At 41.5% G+C, this 27445-nt stretch overlaps 1 protein-coding gene across 7 annotated transcripts in view; it reads right to left on the reverse strand.

Annotated features, from left to right (window-relative positions):
* Nucleotides 1-3594: 3594 nt before the first annotated feature.
* The window catches only part of dvl3 (dishevelled segment polarity protein 3), a 54967-nt gene continuing 31116 nt past the window's right edge, over nucleotides 3595-27445 (reverse strand). The window contains exons 3-17 of one of the 7 annotated variants that reach the window (XM_062976874.1): nucleotides 24239-24360; nucleotides 22606-22712; nucleotides 21414-21549; nucleotides 19119-19212; nucleotides 18910-18979; nucleotides 16999-17138; nucleotides 14924-15000; nucleotides 14103-14170; nucleotides 13489-13539; nucleotides 13297-13374; nucleotides 11729-11860; nucleotides 10126-10293; nucleotides 9550-9762; nucleotides 7548-7943; nucleotides 3595-7112 (exon numbers count right to left, since the gene is read on the reverse strand). In XM_062976874.1, the coding sequence (XP_062832944.1) occupies nucleotides 7081-7112; nucleotides 7548-7943; nucleotides 9550-9762; nucleotides 10126-10293; nucleotides 11729-11860; nucleotides 13297-13374; nucleotides 13489-13539; nucleotides 14103-14170; nucleotides 14924-15000; nucleotides 16999-17138; nucleotides 18910-18979; nucleotides 19119-19212; nucleotides 21414-21549; nucleotides 22606-22712; nucleotides 24239-24360 (1884 nt within the window). In that variant the 3' untranslated portion in view covers nucleotides 3595-7080. Of the gene's footprint in view, nucleotides 7944-9549; nucleotides 9763-10125; nucleotides 10294-11728; nucleotides 11861-13224; nucleotides 13375-13488; nucleotides 13540-14102; nucleotides 14171-14923; nucleotides 15001-16998; nucleotides 17139-18909; nucleotides 18980-19118; nucleotides 19213-21413; nucleotides 21550-22605; nucleotides 22713-24238; nucleotides 24361-27445 lie in introns of all 7 variants that reach the window. The other 6 variants (XM_062976870.1, XM_062976875.1, XM_062976872.1 and 3 more) reach the window with 6 other exon arrangements.

Below are 27445 nucleotides of genomic sequence, written 5' to 3' on the forward strand. Positions count from 1 at the left end.
CTGCGAAAAGGCAGAGAAGACTTCTCTACCCAGCATGCAACGTGGCAGAGGGAGGAATCATTCGCAAGCTTTAGTTCCGCGCGGTGGCCGATGGGACGCGTAGTTTTTTTGTCTTTTACTGTTGTATCACATCATGAGGCGTTACTTTGGCCCAGATTCCGATTTAACTGGGAAACCTGGAGTCTATAAGCTTGGGAGAGAACAGAGGTGCCTCCTCGGATCTTCAATGCCCCACCTTAAACTGGCATAGAATGGGTTGCTGTGAGTTTTCCGGGCTGTATGGCCATATTCCAGAAGCATTCTCTCCTGACGTTTCGCCCACATCTATGGCAGGCCTCATCAGAGGTTGTGAGGTGTGTTGTTAACTAGGCAAGCGGGGTTTATATATCTGTGGAAAGTCCAGGATGGGAGAAAGATCTCTTGTCTGCTGCAATTGGCCACCTTGATTAGCATTGAATGGCCTTGAAGCTTCAAAGCGTGGCTGCTTCCTGCCTGGGGGGAATCCATTGTTGGAAAGGCATTAGCTGGCCCTGATAGTTTCCTGTCTGGAATGATTATAAAATAATATGGAGATAATATATAATAATACAGTAGAGTCTCACTTATCCAACGTTCTGGATTATCCAACGCATTTTTGTAGTTAATGTTTTCAATGCATTGTGATATTTTGGTGCTAAATTCGTAAATACAATAATTACTACATAGCATGACTGCATATTGAACTACTTTTTCTGTCAAATTTGTTGTATAACATGATGTTTTGCTGCTTAATTTGTAAAATCATAACCTAATTTGATGTTTAATAGGCTTTTCCTTAATCCCTCCTTATTATCCAACATATTCACTTATCCAACGTTCTGCCGGCCCGTTTATGTTGGATAAGTGAGACTCTACTGTATATTAATATAATATAAAATAATATGGAGATGATATTTTACACCAAATTAAAATTAAATCAGATAGATGGGGAAATACTCGAATCAATGCTGGGGAGGATGTCAAGAAATAGGCTCATGTATCCATATGTAAATGTATACAACATTTTTGGGAATTAGTATTTAAGGAAATAAGAGGGATAATAAAAATAGAGATTAAGAGCACACCAGAAACAGTGTTACGATCACAGAATGACAATAATAAATCCTCACAGGAAGTGAAGGAACTAATTTCCAATTTATTAACGGCAGTGAGGCTAACAGTAGCTAAAAATGGAAAGATAAAATCAAGATCCAAGGCTGGTGGTCTTTGCTTCTTCCAGCATACTGACATTTGTCCGCCTGTCTTCCCAAGAGATTTGCAGGATTTTTCTGAGGCAATGCTGGTGGAATTGTTCCAGGAGTTGAGTGTGATGTCTGTAGCCAGCCCACATTTCACAGGCGTATAACAGGGTTTGGAGGACAATAACTTTATAAACAAGCACCTTGGTATCTCTACGGATGTCCCAGTCATCAAACACTCTGCTTCATTCGGAAAAATGCTGCACTCGCAAAGCTCAGGCGGTGTTGTATTTCAGTGTCAATGTTGACTTTTGTGGAGAGGTGGCTGTCAAGATAGCGGAAATGGTCAACATTTTCTAATGTTACACCATTAAGCTGTATAAAGCAGTAGCTATACTCCAACTCAAGAATGGGAAATGTAATCTTGGTGGACAGGAAAAGAGATTTAAAGATGGGCTTAAAGCCAACCTTAAAAACTGTGGCATAGACACCGAGAACTGGGAAGCCCTGGTCCTTGAGCGCTCTAACTGGAGGTCAGCTGTGACTAGCAGTGCTGCGGATTTCCAAGAGGCATGAATGGAGGGTGAAAGGGAGAAACGTGCCAAAAGGACATCATGCCAACCCTGACCAGGACCGCCTTCCGATTGGAAACCGATGTCCTCACTGCAGAAGAACATGTGGGTCAAGAATAGGTCTCCACAGCCACCTACGCATCCACCATGAAGACACTACACTTGGAGGGCCATCATCCTTGGGCTATGAGGGATCACCTAACTTAACTTTCATCTTAAGTGAACACTGGTTTTAGCCATTTAAAAGCCATTTTAATGTAATTGTCTTAACTGCTTTTAGGGTATATGTTGTAATGTTTTACTCATGTTTTAGTTTACTATGTCTTACTTACTTATTTTTTATTATTTTCATCTTTATACATAATTTTTGGTTGTAAGTTTACTGTTGTTACTGTGTATTATCTTGTATTATTTTGATGCATTTGTACTCATTTGAGGGATTGAATGTTTGCTTTTTTGTTTTGTGTCTTTAAACCGCCCTGAGTCCCTTCGGGGAGAAAGGGCGGTCTAGAAATAAAGTATTATTATCTAAAACACAAGATGAGTCCACACCAGACACTCCGCTGGCTGTTGTATTGGATCACACGTCGGACACTTCCCAAGTGTCCAGGACTGTGTGATGTATCAGTGAATAATGCATGCAGATCCCAGTAAGGTGGCCTTCTGAAGCTGGCAGATGGTTTTTTTTTGTCAGCACCGATTGTGTTTAAGTGCAGGCCAAGGCCTTTAGGCACTGCACCCAGTGTGCCAGTCACCACTGGGACCACCTTGACTGGCTTGTGCCAAAGTCTTTGCAGTTCGATCTTTAAATCCTCATATCGTGTCAGCTTTTCCAGTTTTTTTATTTTTTATTATTATTATTATTTTATTATGACACAGCAAACAAGATAGATATACTGGATTTCATATCACAAAATCACAAGTCGAACACTTCCCAAGTGTCTAGGACTGTGTGATGTATTTTCGGATGATGCGCGCAGATCCCAGCAGGGTGGCCTTTTGCAGTTGGCAGATCGTAATTTTATTATTATTATTATTATTATTATTATTATATAGAGAAGTTTAGAATATAGCAGTTAATGACAAACTGACTTGTGACATCAATGTTAAAAAGGGAATATGGAAGCAAACGGACTTTTGGAGAATATGGGGGAAGTTTACAGAATTTGTGTTTACTGAAGGACAGGGGAACAAACCTGCAATAGAAACAATGAAAGTTTGGAGATAAAGACTTAGATAAGTTGGTCCAGGGGAAGGTGGTGCAAAGATGAGGAAAGGGGTGGGGAAAATGTATATATGCACCAGATCATATCAATTGTAATAAATATGATTAAAAGGAATTGTGAGAGTTGAAGTCCAAAACACCTGGAGGGCCCAAGTTGTCCTAGGCCTGGCTTATATGGATATGGGAAGTAAGTGGGCATCTAAACCAGGCATGGGCAAACTTCTGTATTTATGTATGTGTGTACATATATGTGTGAGTATATATGTGTGTATGTAGACACACACACTTCTTTTAGTTCCAGAGCGTGAATAAAACGGTTCCAAATCCATGCTTTGCTCCTTCTACTCCTGCCTTTCATTTATTCCTTCCTGCAGTCAATGGAGGCCAGGGGCGATAACGTGGCCCTCCAGGTGTTTTGGACTGCAACTTCCATAATTCCTAACAGCCAAAACACCTGGAGGGCCAAAGTTTGCCCATGCCTGATCTAAACCATCTTGCTCAGCAAGACACAAGCTATGAATACCAACAGGGCAAGCCAAAGTTGTAGATAACGAATAAAATAAGCCACACCGAGACCACGTGGAGTCCAATAAAACTATTTTTATAAATAAAAAACACATAGGATGGTTTCAATCTATATAAAATTTGGAAGGGGAGAATATGTGTGACACAGGAAGATAGCACCAAAGGAAAAGGAAGGAAACTGAAGGGGAAACGGGGCAAAAGTGTAGTAGTACCTGGTAAAGGAAGCGGCCAGCAGAGAGGGCAGGCTAGGTGGCAATGTCGCATCCAGGAAAATATAAAAGGGATGGCTAACGTGACAGCGAAACAGCCTTAACCTTACATAACCTTACATAGCCTTACATAGCAGACATGAGTGAAGTCTTAGTGCAACACTCAATCTACTCAAACACTGGGAATTATATCAAGGGAAGATGTCTCATTTCCTGCAAGGCTCCTGTCTGTCATTGCTATTTCCACCTGGCAGCATGAATGCCAGAAAGGAATGATTCTCCCAATCCGGTGCCAAAATGTCTGTTCTATGGCAGGACTACAAGTGACAGAGTGTTCCCATGGAAACTGTTTTCATCTTCCAGCAGAGGAGCCTGGACTGATCATCGTTACATACATTTCTTTTTAGCCCCAAACTGGTTGCTCTTTCATCCAGAAAGAGATGAGAAGACAACACTGGGAAAAGGAAGGGAAGCAAAGCAGATGCAAGGAGAAAAGAAATGGGGAGAGAGATTATCACCTGCATCCATCCTGCTCTCTTTTCTCTGGTGTCCTGGGGCTCATTCACATCTTGAAGACAGCAGAACTATCAAATCAGTTCCCAAATACAGTAGAGTTTCACTTATCCAAGCCTTGCTTATCCAAGTTTCTGGATTATCCAAGCCATTTTTGTAGTCAATGTTTTCAATATATCGTGATATTTTGGTGCTAAATTTGTAAATAGAGTAATTACAACATAACATTACTGCGTATAGAACTGCTTTTTCTGTCAAATTTGTTGTAAAACATGATGTTTTGGTGCTTAATTCATAAAATCATAACCTAATTTGATGTTTAATAGGTTTTTCCTTAAACCCTCCTTATTATCCAAGATATTCGTTTATCCAAGCTTCTGCTGGCCCGTTTAGCTTGGATAAGTGAGACTCTACTGTAGGTGGTTTTCAAAGCCTGTTTGTCTCTATGCACCATAGCATTGGGATGGATATCCGAGGCCCCTTCCACACAGCTGTATAAAATCCACATTGAACTGAATTATATGGCAGTGTGGACTCATTTAATCCAGTTCAAAGCAGATATTGTGGATTATCTGCCTTGATATTCTGGGTTATATGGCTGTGTGGAAGGGCCTTCGGTCAAAGCCTACTCAACCTCCTACAGCAGCTGGCAAATATTTGCCTCAGAAGGTGGGATCAGTCTACTTTCAGGATAAACTTGGTCATACAAAATCTATCCTAAGTGTATATATTTTATTTATTATTTTTGCTTGCTCCCCTTTTTTGTCTCTCAAAGCTGAGAGAAGTAGCTCTCTAAAGTCTCCCCCGGTGCTAGGAAAACAAGGTGAAATGATCTGAAGTTCCCACTTGTGCTTCATTCAACAGGCAAATAAGTCAGTAAGTAAAAGGCAGAAGTACATGAGGCACAGCATAGTCTACCAAAAGGAGAAAATCTACCAAAAAGTAAAACAGGCTACCACCTTTAGCAATCCTCCTCACTGGCAGCTGAGTTATAATAGTGGACACTATTATAGTGGACACTATTCAAAATACTGAAAAAACATAGATGTGTGTACTCCATGGTTACAATAATGTAATCCTGCAAAGGTAACTCCACTGATCCGTTATGTAAAGAGTGTAGCTTCCACAGATTAAGACAACTTCCATGTTATTCCTTGGATGCCTCAATCCATACTCTGCCTGACTACCCTTATGATAAAGTCAAGCACCACCACTCACACAAAAAGAGTCTGGCATTTGCAGAGACTTTCCTGGATCAACTATTGCCACCTCTTTTTCTAAGCTTGAATCTGGACCTCACCATCCTTTTCTAGTGACACAGATGGCCTAGCTGCCTAGCTTTGCCTCAAGTGTTGCCACTGCAACCAAGCAGGACTCTCTGACAGACAGTTTGTATTAAGGCCATCAAACCTGAAACAGACTGACACGAAAGGAAGGGATCAGTGGTTTTGCAGAAAACTCTCAACTTTCATGTGAATCTTTAGAAAGAAGTGCTGCAAAACAGGCCAATAAGGAGTTATTGCCTGACTGTTGGATGCTACGGTGACATGAAGTGGAGCCTTATGGAATGGGGCATGGTAGGCTAGTTAGTTTACTTTTATCCCGCCTTTTTCCAAATATAGGGAACGGGGCATTGTAGGCTGCCAAACAATGAACAGAAGCTCTGCATTTTGTTCTAGGTTCCATTTGTTTCTGCTTATCTACTGATGAGAATACATCCAATACCCATGGAATAGATTAACAGACCAAATTTCCTTCACTTGGAGATTTCTACAAATTGTATCTTCACAACTATGAAAATCAGGACCCACAATTTCCCCACAAACAGTAAAAAAGAACATGAACTAGAGGTCCATGTTCCAGTGAAAGGGTCTAAGTAAATTGGAAGGTCAGCTACTCTTCTAGAAATGCAGCAATCTCCCTCTTGTTTGCTTTAATGTGCTTTTGGGGTTATGAAAAGCATAGAAGAACGAAAGGATAATAGGACACTAAAAACAAGAACACCAGAAAGAAAATGAGGAAGAAAGAATTACAAGAAGAAAGGAGAAAAAAAGCAGCAATGCAGTTGTCATAGGGATGCAGGAAGTTCAAACAAAACAGCAAATGAAATTGGGTATGGAAAACACACTACATTTCGCAACTGATAAGAGGTCCAGGGTGGTTAAGCTAACAAAAGTGTGCACAGATATGATAGGAAAAAAAAGCTCTGATAGGACACCAGAAGAACAGACACAACAAGAAGACCATTCACTTTGAGCGCTGACACAGGAAAATCCATTTGGAGGGGAAAAGTGGATGCAATTTCCAGAAGGAGGGAATGGCACTCGTACCTTTGGTAGTTTCAGGAACTTGGCATAACAGAGAATACGATGGGCTGGCACTCTCACTACTGGTCCCAGTCAAGACTTTGGGAAGCAGAGAATCATGGAAGAGTGCAAGCTTCCTAAAGGGTTTCTGGCATTTCCCCAGGAGGCCCTTGTTGCAGTTTGGGAATCAATCGGCCATAGCAAGGGGAGGTCTCCACTGCCTGGCTTGGTTGGAATTTGTTTCACCTCTGAAACTAGTGTGAATAGCCACTAAGTTGCTACATTTGACAGACTGAAGACACACGAAACTGGATTTGAGCCCCGTTTCCCCTCCCCAAGTTATGGAATAGATGGGGTGTTTTTCCACCGGTAGGAAAAGAGCCATCTTCAGCCCCCAGATGGGCCCAAGTGCCTGCCTGTAAGGTACTGAGTCTTCCTCTGTTGGATGGGGAGCCGGACCACCACCAGAACCGCCACAACACGCCGCGGCTCTCCCCACCGTGGGTGGCCGGCTCAAAGGAAGTCAAACACCCCGTAATTCTTGGCTGCTCGACAGAAAGGAACACAAAAAGGGGCGAGAAGAAAGAGGGCACGTGTTTAGGGCAGGAGCAGTGAGCCGGCACAAAAAACACAGGCGAGCGGCGGAGGCCCCAGGCAGATGCAGATTAATGGGGTTAGAAAAAGTATTAGGGGACCGGTGCAAGCAAGGGCATTCACTTCGGCAATCAAGTCCAGGGGGGAGTCGGGGGAGGCGGCCAGGTCCACTTGCAGGCAGGGATTAGAATCAAAACATGTTTAGTTCAGTTTATTTTTGTTTTTCCCTTTTCATAATTATCAAGACCAAATAAAATAATAAAAAGGACATCCCACACAGGCTGAGGCTGGGTTGTTCCTAGAAGACAAACCGTTGCGGGCAGCAGACATTCAGGGACAGAGGCAGGGAGGGGCGGTGCTTCACATTACATCCACAAAGAACTCACTGGGGTTGCCCATGGCCATTCGGAAGGACTGTCTACTGGCCGTCAGTTCGGGGGGCACGGAGGCCAGGTCTCGGCCAGGGGGGGCCCCCGGGGGTCCCAGGGCGGAGGGTGGCGGTGGAGGCATCAGGAGCATGGGAGGGCTGTAGAGCGGCGGGAGGCCTGGGGGCCCGTAGGACTGCTGGCTATGATGGCTCCGGAGGCTGTGGGCCATCGAGTGGTGGCTGCGCTGGCTGGCCGGCACCGAGCGCTCACTGGCCGCCCGCTCCCGGCGCATGCTGCTGCGACTGGTGTGGTCCGACTCGCTGCCGCTGCCGCCTGACTTGGACTCTCCGGCCTTGGGCTCTCGCTCCTTCCTTCTCTCGCTGCCGCTGCGGTTTGAGCCACTGCTCCGACTTCCTGCAAAGAGAATAAAAATTGGGAAGAGAAAGGTTAGCACAGGCATCGGCAAAGTTTGGCCCTCCCACAATTCCTACCAGCCGAATTCCAACTCTTTCATAGAAACTAAACTTCCATTCTATGTCTAATTTTTGATTTGTGTATTTTAATATGTATTTTATGGAAATATGTTTTAATATGTGCATTCTATGAAGAGTTTTAAAATTATATGTTTTATGTGTTTTAGAAATGTTGTAACCCACCTTGAGTCATAAGGAGAGGTGGGTAAGAAATAAAATTATTGTTATTTAATAAAATTAAAATCAAACCCACTATTAGGTAGCTTTGGGTGACTGCAGCAAGTGATGTAAGTGGCGGACGAAGGGGGAAAGTGGGAGAATTTCAAAAACAGCTGAAAGGGGGAATGGCAGAGCATTAATTAAATTGAGACATTTGGATGGCATGCCATCTGGAAGAAGCCAAATACATTACCTGGGATTGGGCGATCTATGATTTCATTAATTAATTATGCCTTTGATTAATCAGTTACAACCTGACTTAGTCCTTCTACCTCTACCTTAATACCAAGACTCTGCACTTTATTAGTACCCTATTTACCAGTGGCCTTGCAACATATTGCACATTCCCTATTATTGCCCTGCCTCCAGCTCTGAACACGGCCATTGCGCTCAGCTATCAGTTACTGGTTGTTGTTATGTTTTATGATATCTTATATTTTTATGTGTTCATTCATTGCAATTGAAATGTATTTTATGTTGATATATTTTATTTTTGCATTATTGGGCTTGGTCCCCATGTAAGCAGCCCTGAGTCCTCTCGGGGAGATGGGGTGAGATATAAGAATAAAGTTATTATTGTTGCTGCTGCTGTTGTTGTTTTTGTTATGTTAATCTCATAGTCCTTTATTTATTTTACACTAAGACTTTCTAATCCAAAGACAATCTCCCCCAAAAACTTCATACGTAGTTCTCAGGTCAAAACAGTCCTTGATTTATAATTTGTGGCTTATCCAAGGCGCTTATCAGCAGATCCTAAAATGTGGAGCATCACTTCCTAAGATCTGCTGATGAGAAATTGAAGGATGTTGCCACTTTGGAAAATGTGAATGATAAGCATACACAAGATCTTGACTAGGAAGGAGCAACTGGATGGGGATTTGGGTCTATTTTTTTCCGCAGAAGATCTCCCAAATGCTGCACTACCACTCCACCCACACACATCAAGCTCCTAGAACTCCATTTTTCTCAGCAAGCCCTCTAAAAATGGCAATGACGTGATATCATTTCACATCCTGTTCCTACTTTGAGAGAAACTAAAGAGGAAAACAGAGGTCTTTGGGTGATTGGCATAGGCAATTCAGGAATCAAAAAAGTAGGATCTGGGAGCTACATGTGGCTTATAGGCTTACTTTGTTCACCACAGATCACAATGCTAACAGAACTCAGCAGGAAAAAGGGCACTTTAAAAATTTTAATCCATTTCTTCCCAGGCAAAAAGCAAGATCCTTCTTTAGAATAAATGTAAATGTTCAAATCCAATAAACCAAATCAGCTGTCACTGGATGCAATCACCCTCACGGTGTAAGAGATAGTTGGTAGACATTTACCTTCGCTGTGCTGGCTGCCTGCACTGCCCCCTCCGTAGCTGTAACCTGGATCAGGAAACCCAGGATGGGGGTTGTATGGGTGGGGCGGAGGGTACTGGTATGGGAAGGCCATGGGCCACGGAGCAGCTCCCGGATGGGGCAGTGGAGCCAATGTGTCTTGATCAGAGGCACCGCTGGATCCATCGTGATCGTGCAAGGAGAGGCTGGCCATGTCTGCAAAAGGGAAGCAAAAAAGAACAAACGTTACCCAGAACAGTCATATAGCACCACTAAGGGGAATTATATCCGCTTCCTATATCTATAAAATTCTTGCTGAACTAATAAAAGCAGGGCAGGGGGTGCAGATGCTTAATTCTTTAATAGTGATTATGAAAGTTAAAACTCCCCAAGGAGAGGGGACCAGACAGAAAAAGGATTACGTCAGGACTAAGGCACCTATATAGATCTGCTTTGTATGTCTTTCTATTCCCAAACCACCAAGAACCCAGTTTCCCCAAGAGAGACTGTGAGCGGCAGCCTCTTTGGTGCTTTTGGCTCTGCCATTCCCCAACCCCAGGGACAAAACAGGAGCCGTACTGCCACAGAGGTCGCCAAAGATGTAATAGCACTGCTCCGAGAAGGTGATCTTGTTGACAGTGTGCCGAATGTAGCCAGCCTTCAGCAGGTTGCTGGCATACTTGCGGGATTCTCGTCGGTCTGTGAAGCCTTCCACGTGGTGGTAGAGCCAATCCACCACGTCAGAACCTGTCAACAGAGAGAAGCAATGGGGACTCAGCAAGGAGAAAGAAAGAGAAGGAAGGAAAGACGAGAGAAGAACCTCCTTTAGCTAACATCCAAGTCACAGAAAACTCAATCTGCATCCCCAGTCTGTTCAGTAGGACTTATTCCCAGATAACAGCGCACAGCAAAAGAATATTAGAAAATTTAATTATTTTTAACACTTGTGAATATCAATATGGATTGGCATTATGGAACATATGAAACCTGCATGAAACATCCTTATTCCTGAATAATTTTTTCTCTGTGATAGCTATGGAACAAACATATGTAAGTTATGGATGGATGGATTTATTTATTGAAACATTTTTATTCCTTCCTATAGCCAACGATTTTCAAAAAAGGTTGCACAATAAAATAAATCAAACCTTGTAAAAATGTTACAATAAGAATAAACCATTCTAAAAACACACTGAACTTTATAAAACGTGAAACATGTTAAAACCACATACATATACACAACACACACTGGATAAAAAACCCCAAAACCTTTTCATAAAAGACTATGTTTAGACCTGGTGCTAAAATGAAGCCAACACTGATGTCAGTCAACCCTCCAAAACTTTCTCATCTACTGACATGGTGTTTTGCTCCCACTGGTGGGACACAGAGGAGAGTTTATTCAGCAGCCCTTAGGCAGCCAAAAAATGGGGAGAGGTGCTCCTTCATGAACTGTCCAAAATGTTATTTCGAGCTTTAGCTATCATCAAAAGTACCTTGAATACACAGTATAAATGTTCAATAGAATTTGTAATTCCTTCAAAACTGTTTGTGTATGTCACTGTAACCAAGAATCTAGCTTCTGCGTTTTGAATGAGCTATGGCTTTTGAGTCATCTTCAAAGACAGCTCCATGCAGAGTGTATGAAAGTAGTCTGAGAAGTTACCAGGACGTGGACTACTGTGGCAATGTCATCCCTGTCCCAGAAAGGCCACTGATGGCAGATTACTCAAAAGTGGCCCCAACTCTCTGAGCCTATGTGTTACAACAAAGTACATTACAACCAGAGATAATACAAAAGCTCTCCCTGACTTCTCCCAGCAACCTCTTGGCATGTCATCTATTTGAGAAATCCAAGGTTATGAAGTATTTGTCATCTACAGCAAATAAGATTTCCCCCAGTTATTTGAAACTGTTACACTGCTTCAAGTAATCTCCGTGAAACAGTGTAACAGAAGGGCTAAGAATTAGAGCAGTGAACCAGGAGAAATGTCTTTTCAGCTCTAAACCCATTTCAAATAAACTGCCGTTCTTTTATCCTCAATCCCATCTCAATTTTATGTTATTACATAGACAAAATATGATCTGATTTATATAACTGTTGCACTAACTTCATCTGCACAAAGCGTTCTGAATATTCTAATACCTTTACCTAGAATTATAATTGTAACAAGGGACTTACCAATGAAAGCATTGGGGATTGTGATCTTCAGCCACATGCGGTCGCGTACCTCCAAGCCTGACTCAGGCGAGGCCATGGCTTTGACAATGGTGGCCATGTCACTGTGGATGGACAGGTGAAAGTCATCGAGGCCTGTGGGTTGGACGGAGGGAAGGGAGGCAGAGATGAGAGGGGACGGAAAGGCCGAGGAGAGCACATGGAGGTGCCACACACAGAGGGGATGGGGGCCAGGGACCAATACATCACAGGCACACTTTAGGAGCCATTTGTTTCTACAGTCCCCCTTTGAAACTAGGCAGCAACTAGCCTCAAAAGGCTGTGGCATCTCCTGCCGAGTGAGAAGGTTCAGAGTCCTGCTTTGCCTTTTTCCTATGGATTGTAATCAGCTCTGGTCTTACTACAATTTTCACAGATAATCACAATATCCATAGATATAAACCCTACGTACACTTCTACTTGCCTGGAGAAAATTCCAGGTAGTTAATCTAAGACTTTCAATGGTCATCCTGCCAAGTAATGCTACAGCATGGTGTATCCACAGACTTTTCACTATGTATAGCATCCAGTCAAAATCACACCAGAAGTCACCTCAGGAAGACACCTGCCTCCAGTACAGTTGGATGGCTGGTTTGTATTATTTCTTTACTGCGAAATTCACATGATTTCCAACTAACTCTCCCTTCTTTTTGTTCCTGAGCTCTACTTTGAAAAATAAACGAACTCATCTGTGTTTTACATAACGTCTGCATCACATGGAAGCAAGCCATTATGGGATCCATTTAAACATTCTGAGCTACCAGAACTGTTCACCTTCTTCAGTAAGCAATTATTTTTAATAAGGACTCCCTGCTCTTCAACCCCATATAAAGCCATTATTTCAACCCACATAATGATCACAATGTATTTCCAGGGTGGACAGTGCTCTATTCACTTCTGTATTGTGACAATCACCACACTGCTGGATGCTCATATAATAATGTGTCCAATTTTCAGGATTCTATTGCTCTTGGAAACCACCAACTAATCAAGACAATACAACAAGAGTGCTCATTACTCCAGAGAAAGTAACAATTCAATGCTATAAACCAAGCATGGGAAAACTTGGGCCTTCCAGGTGTTTTAGACTTCAACACCCACAATTCCTAACAATTGATAGGCTGTTAGGAATTGTTAGAGTTGAAGTCCAAATCACCTGGAGGAGTGAAGTTTGCCCATGCCTGCTATAAACAAGCCAGCAAATACCTTCTATTTAGCCTAACTTTTGGGGGGAATCATCCTATGTGGATTCTTCCATGTCCTGTTTTCTCTTCTAGCTTTCTCTGTACACCTCTCTTCTAGTTTTTCATTCCCATTTTTAGTTTAGCCACTACACAGATCTGTCTTCCAACTCTCAAATTGGTTTTCTGCCCCTGTGCATGTATTGCTCCTATCAGGCATGGTGCGTGGGCGACTGGAAGCCAGGCAGGGGTGGGGAGCACACAGGCACAGAGACTTACGCTCGGTTTCTGGGATGGAGCTGGTGATGGAGGAGCTGGTGGAAGTGATTGTACTCATGGATGGGCTCATACCGTACGCTGGGTAGGTGCCAGTCATCGCCGCAGTATGGGAAACCCAGGCAGCTGGGTCAATGGGTCGTATGGGCTCACCTAGAGGGAAGACACAGTGGCACGTGAGAAGCCCCCTCCTTGAGAGCTGTCACCCGCATCGAACTCAACGCCTCTGGGCAGCCCTGTCCTCCCCCAGCATCAGCCGGGACTCACCCGGATCGGAGCATGGAGAGTCTGGCCCAGCCCAGATCCGCTGGGGAGCAACTGGGGGGAGAAAGAAGAGAGGGAAGATCAGCAAGAGGAATAGTAGAGGAGGAGGAGGAGGAGAAGCTGCCCTGGCATGGATGAGGGAGCAAAGAAGCTTCAGGAGGGCCTTTTCCTATACAGGAAGTGTGGCTTGTCAATCTGGTGACTTATCGCAAGAAGTGTGGAAGGAGATAATTGATTAGATATGAGACAGCAGAAAGTGACAGGGGGAGAAGCTGAAAGAAATAGATGGAAGCGTCGAGGTCAGGGAGAGAAGGGCCCAGAACTTCTGTGACTTTCTCACCTTTTAGGAATAAAGCTTTTCCAGGACTGAACCCCTTCAAGCTGCAGGTGAGGGATTGCACCTAAAAGTCACTCTGCATATTGAAAGCTAGCATCTAGCTAGAAAACAGTCACCTTCTACTGAACATGCTAGTTTCATAAGTGCAAGGTATCAATACTCCTCCATGGTATAGGAGCATTCAAAACCTAACCCCCACACCGGCATCCTTCTTTGGTACAATCCATGAAAACGCGGTGCACGCTGCATAAAGAACCCAAGACAAAGTAAAGTCACTTACTCCTAGGCAACGAGAAGCAGCCCCTGGGGCTAGGATCCCAACACTTGGCAACAGTCAACGTGATGGGTCTGCAACAAAACAGAAAAAAAAATCACTACTACCAGGTCCATTTCATGTGACTGGAGTGTATTAATAAAGTAGATGTCTTCTGAGGCACCATATCTTTAGCAGAACATTTGGTACCAGAGGCAAACATAATGTGGAAAGAATATTAAGAGTTACCTCCTTACACTACAGAAAAAAAGAAAAGCAGTACAACATATTTCAAGAGACTTATTCAAAACGTTTTTAAAATGCAGACATGAAATGAGTCCTAGCCCAGAGTCCTAGTCTCTGTTAAAAATCTGTATACTACGTTTGGTCCTTCACAATATCTTATTTGTGTTTAACTGTTTAACTGTACTGTTTTTCAAAAAAGGTCACTAAATAAATAAATACTCTGTAAGTATGTGTGTTTTAATTCCAGTGAACCTTTCATAGTCAACCTGAAAAGTTAAGTCTATTGTCTGTTCAGTAGTGCAATCAGAAGAAATGATGGCTGGTGCCATTATCCAGACTTTTGCTCTCGCCAGAATACTACAGCATTGGGCTGTTCTTCCGGAATTCTATTTCTAGATCTCTGGTGCTGAAACGCACCATCTGCATTCCAAGCTACTCTCAGAATTCACAAGGGGGAGAGGGTTTGAATAATGTGGATTTCTATTATTATCATTAGATGGTCCATAACATTCAAGACTGCACAAAGAGATGTCTTTAAAGAGAAGAGACAGCAAAGTATGACAAAATCCGAAACCCCACTGGAAAAAGGGAAAATACCTTACCCAGGCTTGTGCACAATCTCCCTCAGCACTCTCACAGCATCATCGTTGCTCATGTTCTCAAAGTTGATATCGTTCACCTGCAGAGAGATCAAATGTGTAAGCTCCGCATAAAAGTGTGGTTCACAAAGAAACTGTTGTACTCCAAGGCTGGGAAGCACCTCAGTACTTAACACCACACTCCAGTCCAAAGTGAAATAGCAAGGCAGTTTGTTGATGAATATATATGAAAAGCAGTTCAGCAAAACAGAGTAAAAATCTAAGTCAAAAATGTCAGAAATGGTCCACATAATTCAAAGTACAACAATAGTATCACAAACCAGGAATAAATCCACAATATGAGATTTAAGAACAATCTTTAGAACTTGGAAGCAACAGGAAACATGGAGCTAGAAATCCCTTAGCAGGCTATATAAGTTAAGCATCCCTTGTCCGGATTTCCAAGATGCTCCAAAATCCAAAATTGTCCATGTGAGTGGCTTTGATAGCAACACAGTTGGTTTTTGATGGTTCAGTGTATACAAACTTTGTTTTTTTCACAAAAGCATTGAAAATATTGTGTATAAAATTACCTTCAGGTTATGTGTATAAGGTGTATATGAAGCCAAACAGATTTTTGTGTTTAGACTTGAGTCTCATCTGCAAGATATCTCATATTGGATACATATGCAAATACAAGTATTCCAGAATACAAAAAAAATCCAAAATATACCGTACTGGGTTCCAAGCATTTCAGACAAAGAATATTCAACCTTTACCGTTTGTGGTGGGTGGTTGTGGTAAAGTACAACTTGAAAGTGCTTGCATTCAACCCACAATGACACTGTGGGCTGCACTGCATCCTCCCACAATAGAAATGCAAAAAAACCACACACTTACAATTTTGAGTAGAGATTGATCTTTATCCCTAAAGGAAGATGCATGGCAACCACGTACCTTCTTTTAAAAAAAGAACACTTCCACATACACACTCTAATCTAGCAATGCAGCAGCGAAAGATACTGAACTTTAATTTTTGCCACTACTACCAAATTACAAATGAGGTTACTGAGAACTGCGTATTGTCCTTCCTGATTTACTGAAAGAAGGCATCCTAAGGTATTTTAGCCTGTGACTATCTTGGTCACTCAATGCTCCCTGTCATTCTCTATAGAACTGTAAATCTCACCCTTCTAAGATAATCACAAACTCTGGTTTTCTCCCTCTCGTTTATACTGTACTAGGCCTGTATTCCCAGTAGGCCATGTTGAATTTGTCTGCTAAGTTTGTTCCAGATCCATCATTAGATGAGTTCAGTGTTCTCTGAATACAGGTGAACTATAACTCCTGGATGTCAAAGTCAATCACCCCCAAACCCTGTATGCACAGTATGCATAGTTGGCTGTGTTGGGTCTGTGTGCCAAGTTAGTTGCAGGTCCATCGATGGTGGGGTTCAGAGTGCTCTTAGATTGCAGGTGAACTATACATCCCAGTCTGTACAACTCCTAGAAATCAAGGTCAGTTCCCTCCAAACCTGGTCCTGGGGGCTCTGTGTGCCAAATGTGATTCAGGCCCATTGTCGGTGGGGGTCACAGTGCTGTGACCTGATGCAGGATGAACTACAACTTCCATCCTGTCGAGTCAGTCCCCCAAACTCCTGTTTAGTTGCTGATCAATTCCTCTGTTTGCTGTGTGCCATATGAAAGGGTAGGAAAGGGTTAAGGGAGAGGCAGTGGGTTGAGTCATGCAAATTCCAAACCAAATGAGAGAGAAAGGAACCCTGGGATGTGACTTGCTGTAACGTCCTTGGAGGGAGTGACTCGGTGGCTCCTCAGCAGTGGGAACTATAGCCTGTTTGTGGAGACTGTCTGTGTAAGTGGATACCTCCGCCACATACACATAAACATTTTTCACTTTTATTATGTGTATAGATGTTTTGCCAAGGGCTATTGATAATCTTTCAAATTAATCTCCTAAATTATCCCTTCAATTTGAGCTCGGATCACAACAGTATCTGATGATAGGAAGACAGGTGTTTCCCTTAAAAGCAAAACTCAAGAAAACCTGACTTCTTTTGTACTTTGTTTTTAGTAAGGTACCTGGAGCAGCATATCTCCTGGCTCAATCCTTCCATCTGCTGCCACAGCACCTCCTTTCATGATGGAACCGATGTAGATGCCACCATCACCACGCTCATTGCTCTGTCCAACAATGGAAATACCCAGGAAATTGTATTTCTCTGCAGAAAAGAGAAGTGAGCAGTTTAGAATAGCATCCAACCTCCTAGTTAAATCATGATAAGTGACAAAATGGTAAGGTTACAAAGTCACAGCTTTTCAAAAGGATGCCGACACTAAATAAGGTTCCCTTAGCTCACTGTTGGGATTCACAAAAATTTGGGAACAATAAAAGGATTGTGTTGTCGAAGGCTTTAATGCCCGGAAATACTGGGCTGTATGGCCATGTTCCAAAAACATTATCTCCTGACGTTTCGCCCATATCTATGGCAGGCATTCTCAGGGATTGTGAAGTCAGTTGAAAACTAGACAAGTAGGGTTTATATATCTGAAGAATGCTCAGGGTGAGAGAAAGAGCTCTTGTCTGTCTGAGGCAAGTGTGAATGTTGCCATTGGCCAGCTTGAATGGCCAGCTTAACATCTCCCAACAAAGTTTCCCCCAGGAAGGAAACAGCCAGGCTTTGAAGCTGCAAGGCCATTCAATGCTAATCAGCAATTGTTTGATTTTTATACCTATATACCCAGGGTCACAAAAAAAATATTGAGCGAAAAGGGATAGTAAGTGAACTTTTTAAAAAGGTAGCAATGTATTGCTTACAGTATTTTTAAATGGACAAAAACTGAACCATAAAAACCTGAAGGGATGGATGATCAGTCTAAATTATAATGCTCTATCCGTAAATTATATCAGTAAATTACAAGAAACCTGGTAGAAGTCGGACATTGCCAGAAAAAATGTAAAGGACCCTTGTATATTATAGAATAGTTTTGTGACAGAAGAAAGTGAAGGAGCTTGCTCTTCTTAAAGTCAGAACTAAATCATGAAGATGTACAGTGTTCCCTCACCACTTCGAGGTTCACTTTTTGCGGATTCGCTATTTTGCGGTTTTTCAGTAAACTCTAAAAGACTATTATAAATCATAAAAAATTACAATTTACAGCCTAAGGAAGGGAGGAAGGAGAAGCCAAAGGGAGAGAAAAGGAGCCCAAGTGGCAACAGGAGGAGAAGAAGGTGATTTATCAACACACGATTGGTTGATAAAGACTTAAAATGGTATATAACTACTAAAATAATGTATAAATATTAAAATAAATATAGCGTCCCTACTTTGCGGATTTTCAAATAATGCGGGTGGTCCTGGAACCTAATTCCAGCGATAAGTGAGGTAACACTGTACACACAACATTTTAAGGAGGATAAACACAATTCAGTGTAGCCGTATCAGGCCTTTAGAGGAGATGTGGGTAACAAAATGCCAAGAAAGACTTAGATAAACGATGGGAAGCATGGCATTAAAACAAAAATCAAGACATTAAGTATTAAAAGAGTTCTGGAAAGCACTGATGTTTAAAACAGTGGAATACAAAATGAAGAAACATGGGATTTAGAAATAGTGATAATATATTTCTGGTGTTTTCCTAGTAATGCAAAAGTTCTTATAAAGGAGGTAGCTTTCTATAGAATGAATGTATTTTATTTAACCATTTTATTCTGCCTTTTCTTTGTTCATGGAAGCTTACTGTAAGACAAGACTAAATATTTGGCTTAATGTAATCCAATATTCCTTTCCTATTTTTTTTTAAAAGCACACCCTTCTGATTACATGAATTACTGGGTCACATCAAGCTCAACAGAGAACTTGAGGGACACCCTCAGCAGCATGAATGCCTTCCTAATCCCAAAACATGAGTTTCCCCAGTTTCTTTTATCCAGCAGTATGGTCATAGGGCCAACTGAAGGCTAAGACACTTCAACCAATGACATGTACTCACCCATGTTGAGGGTGACGGTGATAATATTCAGCGACATGGTGGAATCTGTGATGCTGCTGAAGGACGAGGACTAAAACAGAAGGAATAAGAATGTGATCAAGGAAACAACTGGATTTTAACCCACTGATAGGAGTTGGGCTCCGCTCCAAAACTTGTGAGGTAATGTCTGGCATCATCACCAACCCAAAGATGTTCCCCAGACTTCTCACCCGCTCAATACGTGGTACTTTCTGTTTCCGCCGACGTCGCTTGTGCCTTCTCATCAGGCGGGAGGCACTGCTCTGTTCTGTGGAGCTGCTAAGCCTGCAAAGCAAAGAGGCAAAAACATAATTCACAGGTTGACTAACAGGAAAAGCACAACACCAGAGAGCAACAAAACATATCAATGTCAGTCTTGCATACTGTGCTGGTCTTTTATTTGTTGTTGCCAGCTTTTAATGAATTATATTTTAAATGGTCTACATTTTTAATTTGTGTATGCTGTGAACTATATTTGTTTTTACAATATCAAGCTGCCAAGGGTCCCAAATTGGGGGTAAAATGAATGGTGAGGATGATGAATATGGTAGACTGGGGTCCAATTAATAGCTAGCTGTAGTATAGTTCCACATCCAGTGATATTTCAATCCGCTAGGCCATAATGAGTGCAACTAAAATTTGCTGTAGCAACATCAGTTGCATAGACGAACAAGCGGTGTGTCAATTTTGCTAAGCCTCCTCCTCACTGCTGTTCAGCAGTGGAACTCTCTGCCCTGGAGTGTGGTGGAAGATCCTTCTTTGGAGGCTTTTAAGCAGAGGCTGGATGGCCATCTGTCAGGGGTGCTTTGAATGAGATTTTCCTGCTTCTTGCAAGGGGTTGGACTGGATGGTCTGTTAGGTCTCTTCCAACTCTGCGATTCTATTCTATGATTCAAGCAAAACATGTGGGGAACTTTGTGAAAGTCACAAATGTTTGGGTGGAAGTAGAGGCATTTCTAGTTTAAAACAACACTTCAATGAAATACATTTTTCAAAATTTGACATGTCATCTTACATAATGTTCACAGAACTAAAATGTAAGAATCCACTTCTACAAAAACCCCGACAACCCAGTTTTAAAAACTTCATCAAAATCCACACTCTTCTAAAGTAGCCCATTCTACTATCATTAAACTTGTAGTCAGGAGGCACTTCCTAATGTTTAGTTGGAATGTCCTTTCCTGCAATTTGAATTCATTTGCTGAAGTCTTAACCTTTGGAAACCAAAACAGCAACCTTGCACCATCTTCATTCTATTACCCCTTTAGCTATGAAGATGGTCTCCAAGGGAGGCATACTCAGCTTTCCCAGCCGTTCTTCATAGGATTTGACTCGCATTCAGATTATAACAAAGGGGATAAACATTTTTGTTGCCCTCCTCTAAACTCGGTTCAGCTTGATGATATCCTTGTTGAGCTGGGGTCCAAAATTGAAGATATTTTCTCCAGGTGGAGCCCAACCAAAGTAGAATAAAACAAAATAAAGTGATATTCAAGATACTCCAGATGTTTGCAAAAATGAGGGCAACATTTGTCCGCCTCCAAGTCTGGAGACTTCCAAGAATTCTCAAACGTAATAGAGGCTGTGAGATTACATCTGCAATCTCATTTAGTATTCTTGGATGGAGTTCATCTGGCCCTGGAGGCCTGAATGTATTTAAGACAGCTAAGTGTTTCTGCACCAACTCTGTATCCATTTTGAGTTGCAGCTCCCCTAGCGCACATTTTATTTTCATCAGGATGAGCACTGTTTTTCTTTTGGGAGACGACAAAGGTAATGTAGTTGAGGAGCAGCTCTGCTTCCTCCCTGTCACTCATTACTATTTCACCATCTTCTCCACAGAGTGGTATTGTCACTTCAAAGTGATCCTTTTTTAATAGAAAGGTCTACAATAGATTGGTTAGTGATCTGCCAAAAAAAAAGCTGATATAAGCACAACATGTAGAGACCTTTGCAGGGGAAATGTGGTGGACTTTGTGTTCATATTACACAACACCTTGTCTCTAGCTACTGCTGCTCATGGGTATGGCAAGACAAGGTCCAGAAAGGGAAACAAAATCTTCCACAAACGTATTCGGCACTGTCAGATAAAACACCCTCAACCAAATTTACCAGACATCAGAGATGGGGTTCGAACAAATGATCTCTGAAACTCCCTCTGACTCTGTGATTCCAATTCTCATGTTACGATTACTCTAGGCACATACTACAAAATCTCAGATGTACACAGAATTGTGTCAGATGCAGATGAGGCAAACAAATTTTGCCCATGTGTCATATGTGTTTTCCTAAAACCAGAAGTATTACAGTGCCACTCTTGCAAACGTCACATTATGAATATAATATGAGAAAAGCCTGCCTACCTGGAACCCAATAAACATCAGAAAGGAAAACAGAGAGTAAGAGGCTATTTTTCTGGCATACTTTCATTCGTCTCCAAGTCAAATAAGTTTATTCTCTCAAACCATGCCCCTGCTTTTGCTTACCTGCTAGTGGAATCATCCTCATCTGAATCAAAGAAGCTGGTGGTCTCCAGTTCACTGCTCATGAGGGTGGAGGAGCTTTCATAGCCACCGAGTTCCCGCCGACGTTCCCCTTTGGCCGTCCCGTTCACCCTGGGCACTGGAGTCATGAGGAGCCAAGAACAACAGTAGGAGGGTTAAACACAAAAGCAACATTCTCCCAAAGGCCAAGCAACATGCATCCAATGGAAAGGAATCACAAGGAGACTGTGGGATTGTGATAAATTTATGGACTAGAAGCATTATAGTCTGTGTCATCATTGGACTCTATTCAAATTGGAATAGCCATAAATTTTACTTTAAAAATAGTAACAATGCAGCACCATCGCTAAAGAACAATCTACCATAGACACAAAAATAAAAAATCAAGACTATTTAAGAATTGCATTTTTCGGAGTCAGAGAACCAGCATGGTATCGTCGTTTGAGAGTTGGGACTATGACTAGAGACTATGATCTGAGTCTCTCCTTGACCAAGCAAACCCATTGGGTGACCTTGAGCAAAAGATCCTGCTGTTCCAAGAAGCAGAGGCAGGCTGTAGGACTGTTTGGATAGCCTCTTTTTTCTCAAGCCAGGCTAGTTAGCCTTGACCCCTATAGAAGCAGCACTGACCTCTGGATAGGTTGACCCAAGTTTCCAAGATTAATTTTTGGAATAAAATTTCTCAACGTATAGTTGAGTTTTTAGACTATTTTTTACTATTTCACTTTCTACATTTTTTTACATTTACTTTACTGTCACACTTCCTGAGGGCTTTAGCTATAGGGCAGGATGTAAGTATTTTCATAGCTCCCCATTTTTGTAGACAATTCTCACTAGCAGAAATTACTGATATTTCATATTGGATAGTTTCTAGGGAAATGGACTAAGCGTTCTCTCTTCTGTTTCAAAAGGAAATGTCAGCTTGCCCATTTTTAACACAGTTGTGTAAAGAAGTAGGCATTGAGCAAAAATTTAGGATATGGGGGGTAGAAGGAGGGGGGGAGTAATACACCTGGATATCATAAGGATCTTTTTGCATGGAGAACGATCATGCCCTGAAACACCTGAGACAATACATAGCATTGAAGTCCAGAGTACCCAACTACACTTGGGTGCAAGGCAGGAGCTACACTGCTACATTCAGTGAACTCCAGGTAAGAAGAGGGGGACACACCATGTTCAGGTCCATCTTTTCTGCGGGGTCGTTCTCTCTGTATTGACACCACGGAGTCAGTTTCTGTCTCATTATCCAGGTTCTCCCGACTTCCTCCAGTGTTGGGGCTGCAAAGTAAAGCATGTACTGTATATAAATTCAGAAAACTGCATGTGGAGCAGAAAGAAACCCTCTACAAATCTGCTCAAAGAAAGTTGATGCTTAAAATAGAGGGTGGGGATCAACTCAAAGCTGCAGAATGCACACCCTGCAGTTTTTCTTGGACCGAACCCCACTTCAGGGGCGGCATGTTTGGCTCTCCCTCCATGTTTAAAGAAACAAAAACAAAACCCATATTCACTGTATGTGAAAAAAACCTACCAGATCTTAGAGAAAACCTATCCAAGCAATTATTACAGTGAGGTTTTAACTTGGCAGAATATTTTTTAAAAACAATGCAATGTTTTCTTGAAAAAAAACTTGAGAAAAACTTTCAAAATATATGACTCTCCCTGTTTCTCAAAGAGTCTGAGATGGGTGGTACAACATGCAATTACAACAAGTTTACCAGGGAGATCTGTAAGGTTTTATGTTGATTATCTTTTGGCAGACCAAAACCCCAACATTACTGCCAAAGTTGCTAGCTTTTGTGCAGCAGCGATAGCTTGTCGGTGCAAGTTCCTGCCACAGTTTTAGAAGGTTTTAATATTTACTTGAGCATTTACCTTTGCCATTTTAGCATATAAATGTTTTATACCGTTTTAACTACCATATTCAATACTGTGTTTTAACCTTGTTCTTCACTGTGTTTCTTAATATCTAATTGTATACGTTTCTATGCTATTCTGATGCTTGTACATTTTCTGTTGCTGGTCATTGACTGTAATGAATAAATATATAATATAACATGCAATTACATTCATTTAAATCAATCATGAGTTAGTGCTGGTGACTAGCCAGGGATCCCTTAGCATTGCCAAGTTGCACCTATATGCATCATCCAATTGCACCTATTTATATTATATAATGCTGCCAAGTGTTCCAGGTCTACCTACCCACTCCCACCACATCACAGAAACTGCAAAAAGGCTGATGTAAAAAGAATTCCCTACCTTTACCACTTCAGCCATTCTCCCATTAATATAGTTATTCCTTAGATGTGGGAAAGCACTTCGTGGTAACTCTCTAATTCCTCCAGAGCAGGCCAGAAGCCTGTCGGGTTAAAACTCTTTATTGTAACTGGCAGCTACCTTTCAAGTTTTAGAGAATAATGTTCACTAGTTCTGCTACCCAAGATCCATTTTAACTTGCATAATTATGGATTAAGATGACTTTCTGCATACAAAGCAAGTGACCAGCCTCTGTCTACATCATGGGCTTTTTCTACTCAAAGCAGGACTGAAAGTTAGAGAAGTATCCCTTAAAATGTTGAATAGACATGGTTCCTCAAAGGGAAACTAGACTGAAATTCCAACTTTCAACTTCCTTTGCTAATTGATTAGGGCATTTCAGTATTCAGGAATAATCTTTCATACTTAGGACTAAGGCCCAGATTGCCTCAACCTGAAGTTATTAAGATCTCACAGATACCTCCTTCAGCATATCTGATCATCTATCTCCCAAATCAAACTTCCTGCACCTTCATTTAACTTACTGAAAAGAAGGTGGCCTGGAGTCTCCTATCCCTCCTGTTCGCTCAATGGAGGGTGGCAACTCTGGCTGATTGTCGGCACAAACAGATCCGGCATCCGAATGAGAGCCTTCAGCTGATACAAGCTGGAAAGAGAAAGGACACAGCTGATAAAGCAAGCTTGAACCAAAAGAAAATCAATTTTGTAGAGCAGAGGAAATTCTACCAAATATTTAGGCTGTCCAATAGTCTACTGTATCATATGGTAGCTTAAAGGGAGGTCACTCTGGGGAACCTTTTCTCAAACACATAATATTTGAATTTTGAGGTTCTGCAGGATTCCATCTTTTCTCTCTTGCTATTGAACAACAACATGAAACGACTGAATTAAGCTATTCAGAGACTTAAGATTCAGTGCCATGCATATATGGATAATATGCCTCTCTCCATCACCAGCTCACTAGATCCAAGTGAGACAATGTGAGTACTTGTCTTAAAACACTGCCTGAACTCTCTCTGGCTACATTGATGGAGAGGATGAGGGCCAATACAGTAACATCTGTTCCTGGTCACAAGGAAATATTACAGGGAATGAAATTTTGGGGGGCTGTTTAGTTTTTAAATGTGATTTTAATTGTGTTTTATTGAATTTTAACTTTTACACCTGACACAATTAAATAATAATAATAATACAACTTTATTTATTGGATGCCCTATCTCCCTAGGGGAGCTTCCAGGCAAAAAGGCAAACATTCAATGCCTTGGTGATAAACAACACATAAATAAAAAAAAACAGTGCAAGGAAAACATTATAAACTCATAAATTACTAACAAATAATTAACTAAGCATAATTATCTAAACAAACACATAAGCTCCATAAAACCAGCAATACAAAAATACATTTATATATATACACACACACACACACACACACACACATATCTATAGTATATTTTATATTCATATTTATATATGTATTTGCCTACTTTGTAAATTCTATTGTGTCATGATGTGTTAGAAACCTTGAGTCCCCCTCCAGAGAAAAAGGAAAGATAAAAATAAAATAAATACATAGAGGGTGATTGGTTCTTCCACATTATTAGTGTCTGACATCCCATTTTTAACTATGAGTTGTTTGTAAATCAAATGTTTGTAACTTGGGGACTGCCTGTATTCGTTTTGTTTTAAAATTCTATTGCATTCTGTCATAACATGTTAGCCCCCCTGCGTCTCAATGGAGAAAAACGTGGGATAAAAATACAGGAAATAAATAGAATAAATAATAGTGGGTGGTTCATCTTTCCAGGTTATTAGTGTTCAACATCTTCTAGAATGTGCTGTACTTCCTCCCAATTATATGTTCACAACTTGCTGATCCTTCTAGATTGGCCTTTTATCTTGAAAACTCGTCTATGCACTTTAGCTTATGGAGAGGAGGAGAAGGACTAGAACACCTTAAGATAAAACCTCTCCTGGATGCTGGCAACCCACTCTGGCCATGCAGATTGCTATACATTATTTTATATTTTTATGCATTTTAGTTGTTTAGTTTTTATTTATGGTTTATATGTGTCTGATTAGATTATTATGTTTTATTTAATACTTATTTTTACTTATTTTTTGGCTAGTTTTTATAAGTTTTTACTGAAGTTGTTTTATGTATTGTCTCAATATGGTTTGTTTGTTTCATTATTATGGCACTGAATGTTTGCCACTTTTGTTTGGAAACTGAGTCCCCCTAGGGGAGATTATAAATAAAGTTTCTTATTATTATTATTATTGACACAACAACATTGTATGGCACAGCAAACAAGATAGACATGCTGGATTTCGCATCACAAAATCACAAGTCGAGCACTTCCCAAGCGTTTAGGACTGTGTGATGTATTTTCGGATGATGCGAGCAGATCCCAGCAGGGTGGCCTTTTGCAGTTGGCAGATCGTAATTTTGCCAATGCCTATTGTTTCCAAATGCCGGCTGAGATCTTTTGGCACGGCACCCAATGTGCCCATCACCACCGGGACCACCTGCACTGGTTTCTGCCAGAGTCTTTGAAGTTAAATCTTGAGGTCCTGATAGCGGCTGAGTTTTTCCTGTTGTTTTTTGTCAATGCGACTGTCACCTGGGATGGCAACTTCAATGATCCAAACCTTTTTCTTTTCCACAACGGTGATGTCTGGTTATTATTATTATTTAGTATCATCAGATACAAAAGTGTCCCCTGTAACAGACACCTTTTATAGGATTTATCAGGATAAATACACTTTGTTTCAGTGAGCCATACTTGATAACTTCCCATTTCGATAACCACAGTACATTGCATATGATACTGCTCTTGAAAGTGGTCTGGAAACTTTAATTAATGCAAGTTATTGACTGGAAGATGGAATAAAATTGACATATTATTGCATCTTCACTGGTTCCCAATTTGTTTCTGGACGCAAATTCAAAATGCTCACGTTGATCTATGAAACACTTCACAGTATGAAGGAGCACCTTTTCTCCTATGCAAATGCAGGGGGAAATGTTGGATGCATTCACCTCCGAGCCTGCCCACCAACAAGCCTTCTCAGCGTAAGAGTCCTACTAATCCCCAGCCTCTTGAACTGTCTGGAGAGACTTTGGCTGAACTGCCCACGCCCACTAAGCTTCCTAAAATTAGAGCCGCGTTATTGAAATAGCTGCTTGCAGTCTGGTCCCTGTGGAGCACACAATTCCCAGACTGATAGGAGGGGGGATGTCGGAGCAGGAGGCCACAGGCACAATGCACAAAGGAAGGGGCCCACTCCTTGCCTCAAAGGTCCAGCTGTCCTGCTAGAAACAGATGGCATAGCTGTCGAGGATTCTATGCAAAGAAAGCTCAGAGGCTGTGCCTAGAAGTCTCAGCATTCTGTGACTGGATTAAACTTGGCCAGATAGAGATCTCAATAGATTTCAACCCTTCACTAGTCTGAAAATTTGCAGGATGCATGTGTTGTATGGGATCTTTTTAAATAAGATTTTAGAAGGAAACTGTGCACAAGATCTCTGGAGTATAATGAAGTACTGGGGAAGTAGATCAGTCAATGAAAAGATCTTCCAACCAGCTACACAAAAACTTTAGCAAGACTCCTTCTAGCTATAAACAAATATTGACACCTCACAACCTCACAACCTCTGAGGATGCCTGCCATAAATGTGGGCGAAACATCAGGAGAGAATACTTCTAGAACATGGCCATACAGCCCGG

Source organism: Anolis carolinensis, chromosome 3, assembly GCF_035594765.1.
Source record: "Anolis carolinensis isolate JA03-04 chromosome 3, rAnoCar3.1.pri, whole genome shotgun sequence".
NCBI lineage: Eukaryota > Metazoa > Chordata > Lepidosauria > Squamata > Dactyloidae > Anolis > Anolis carolinensis.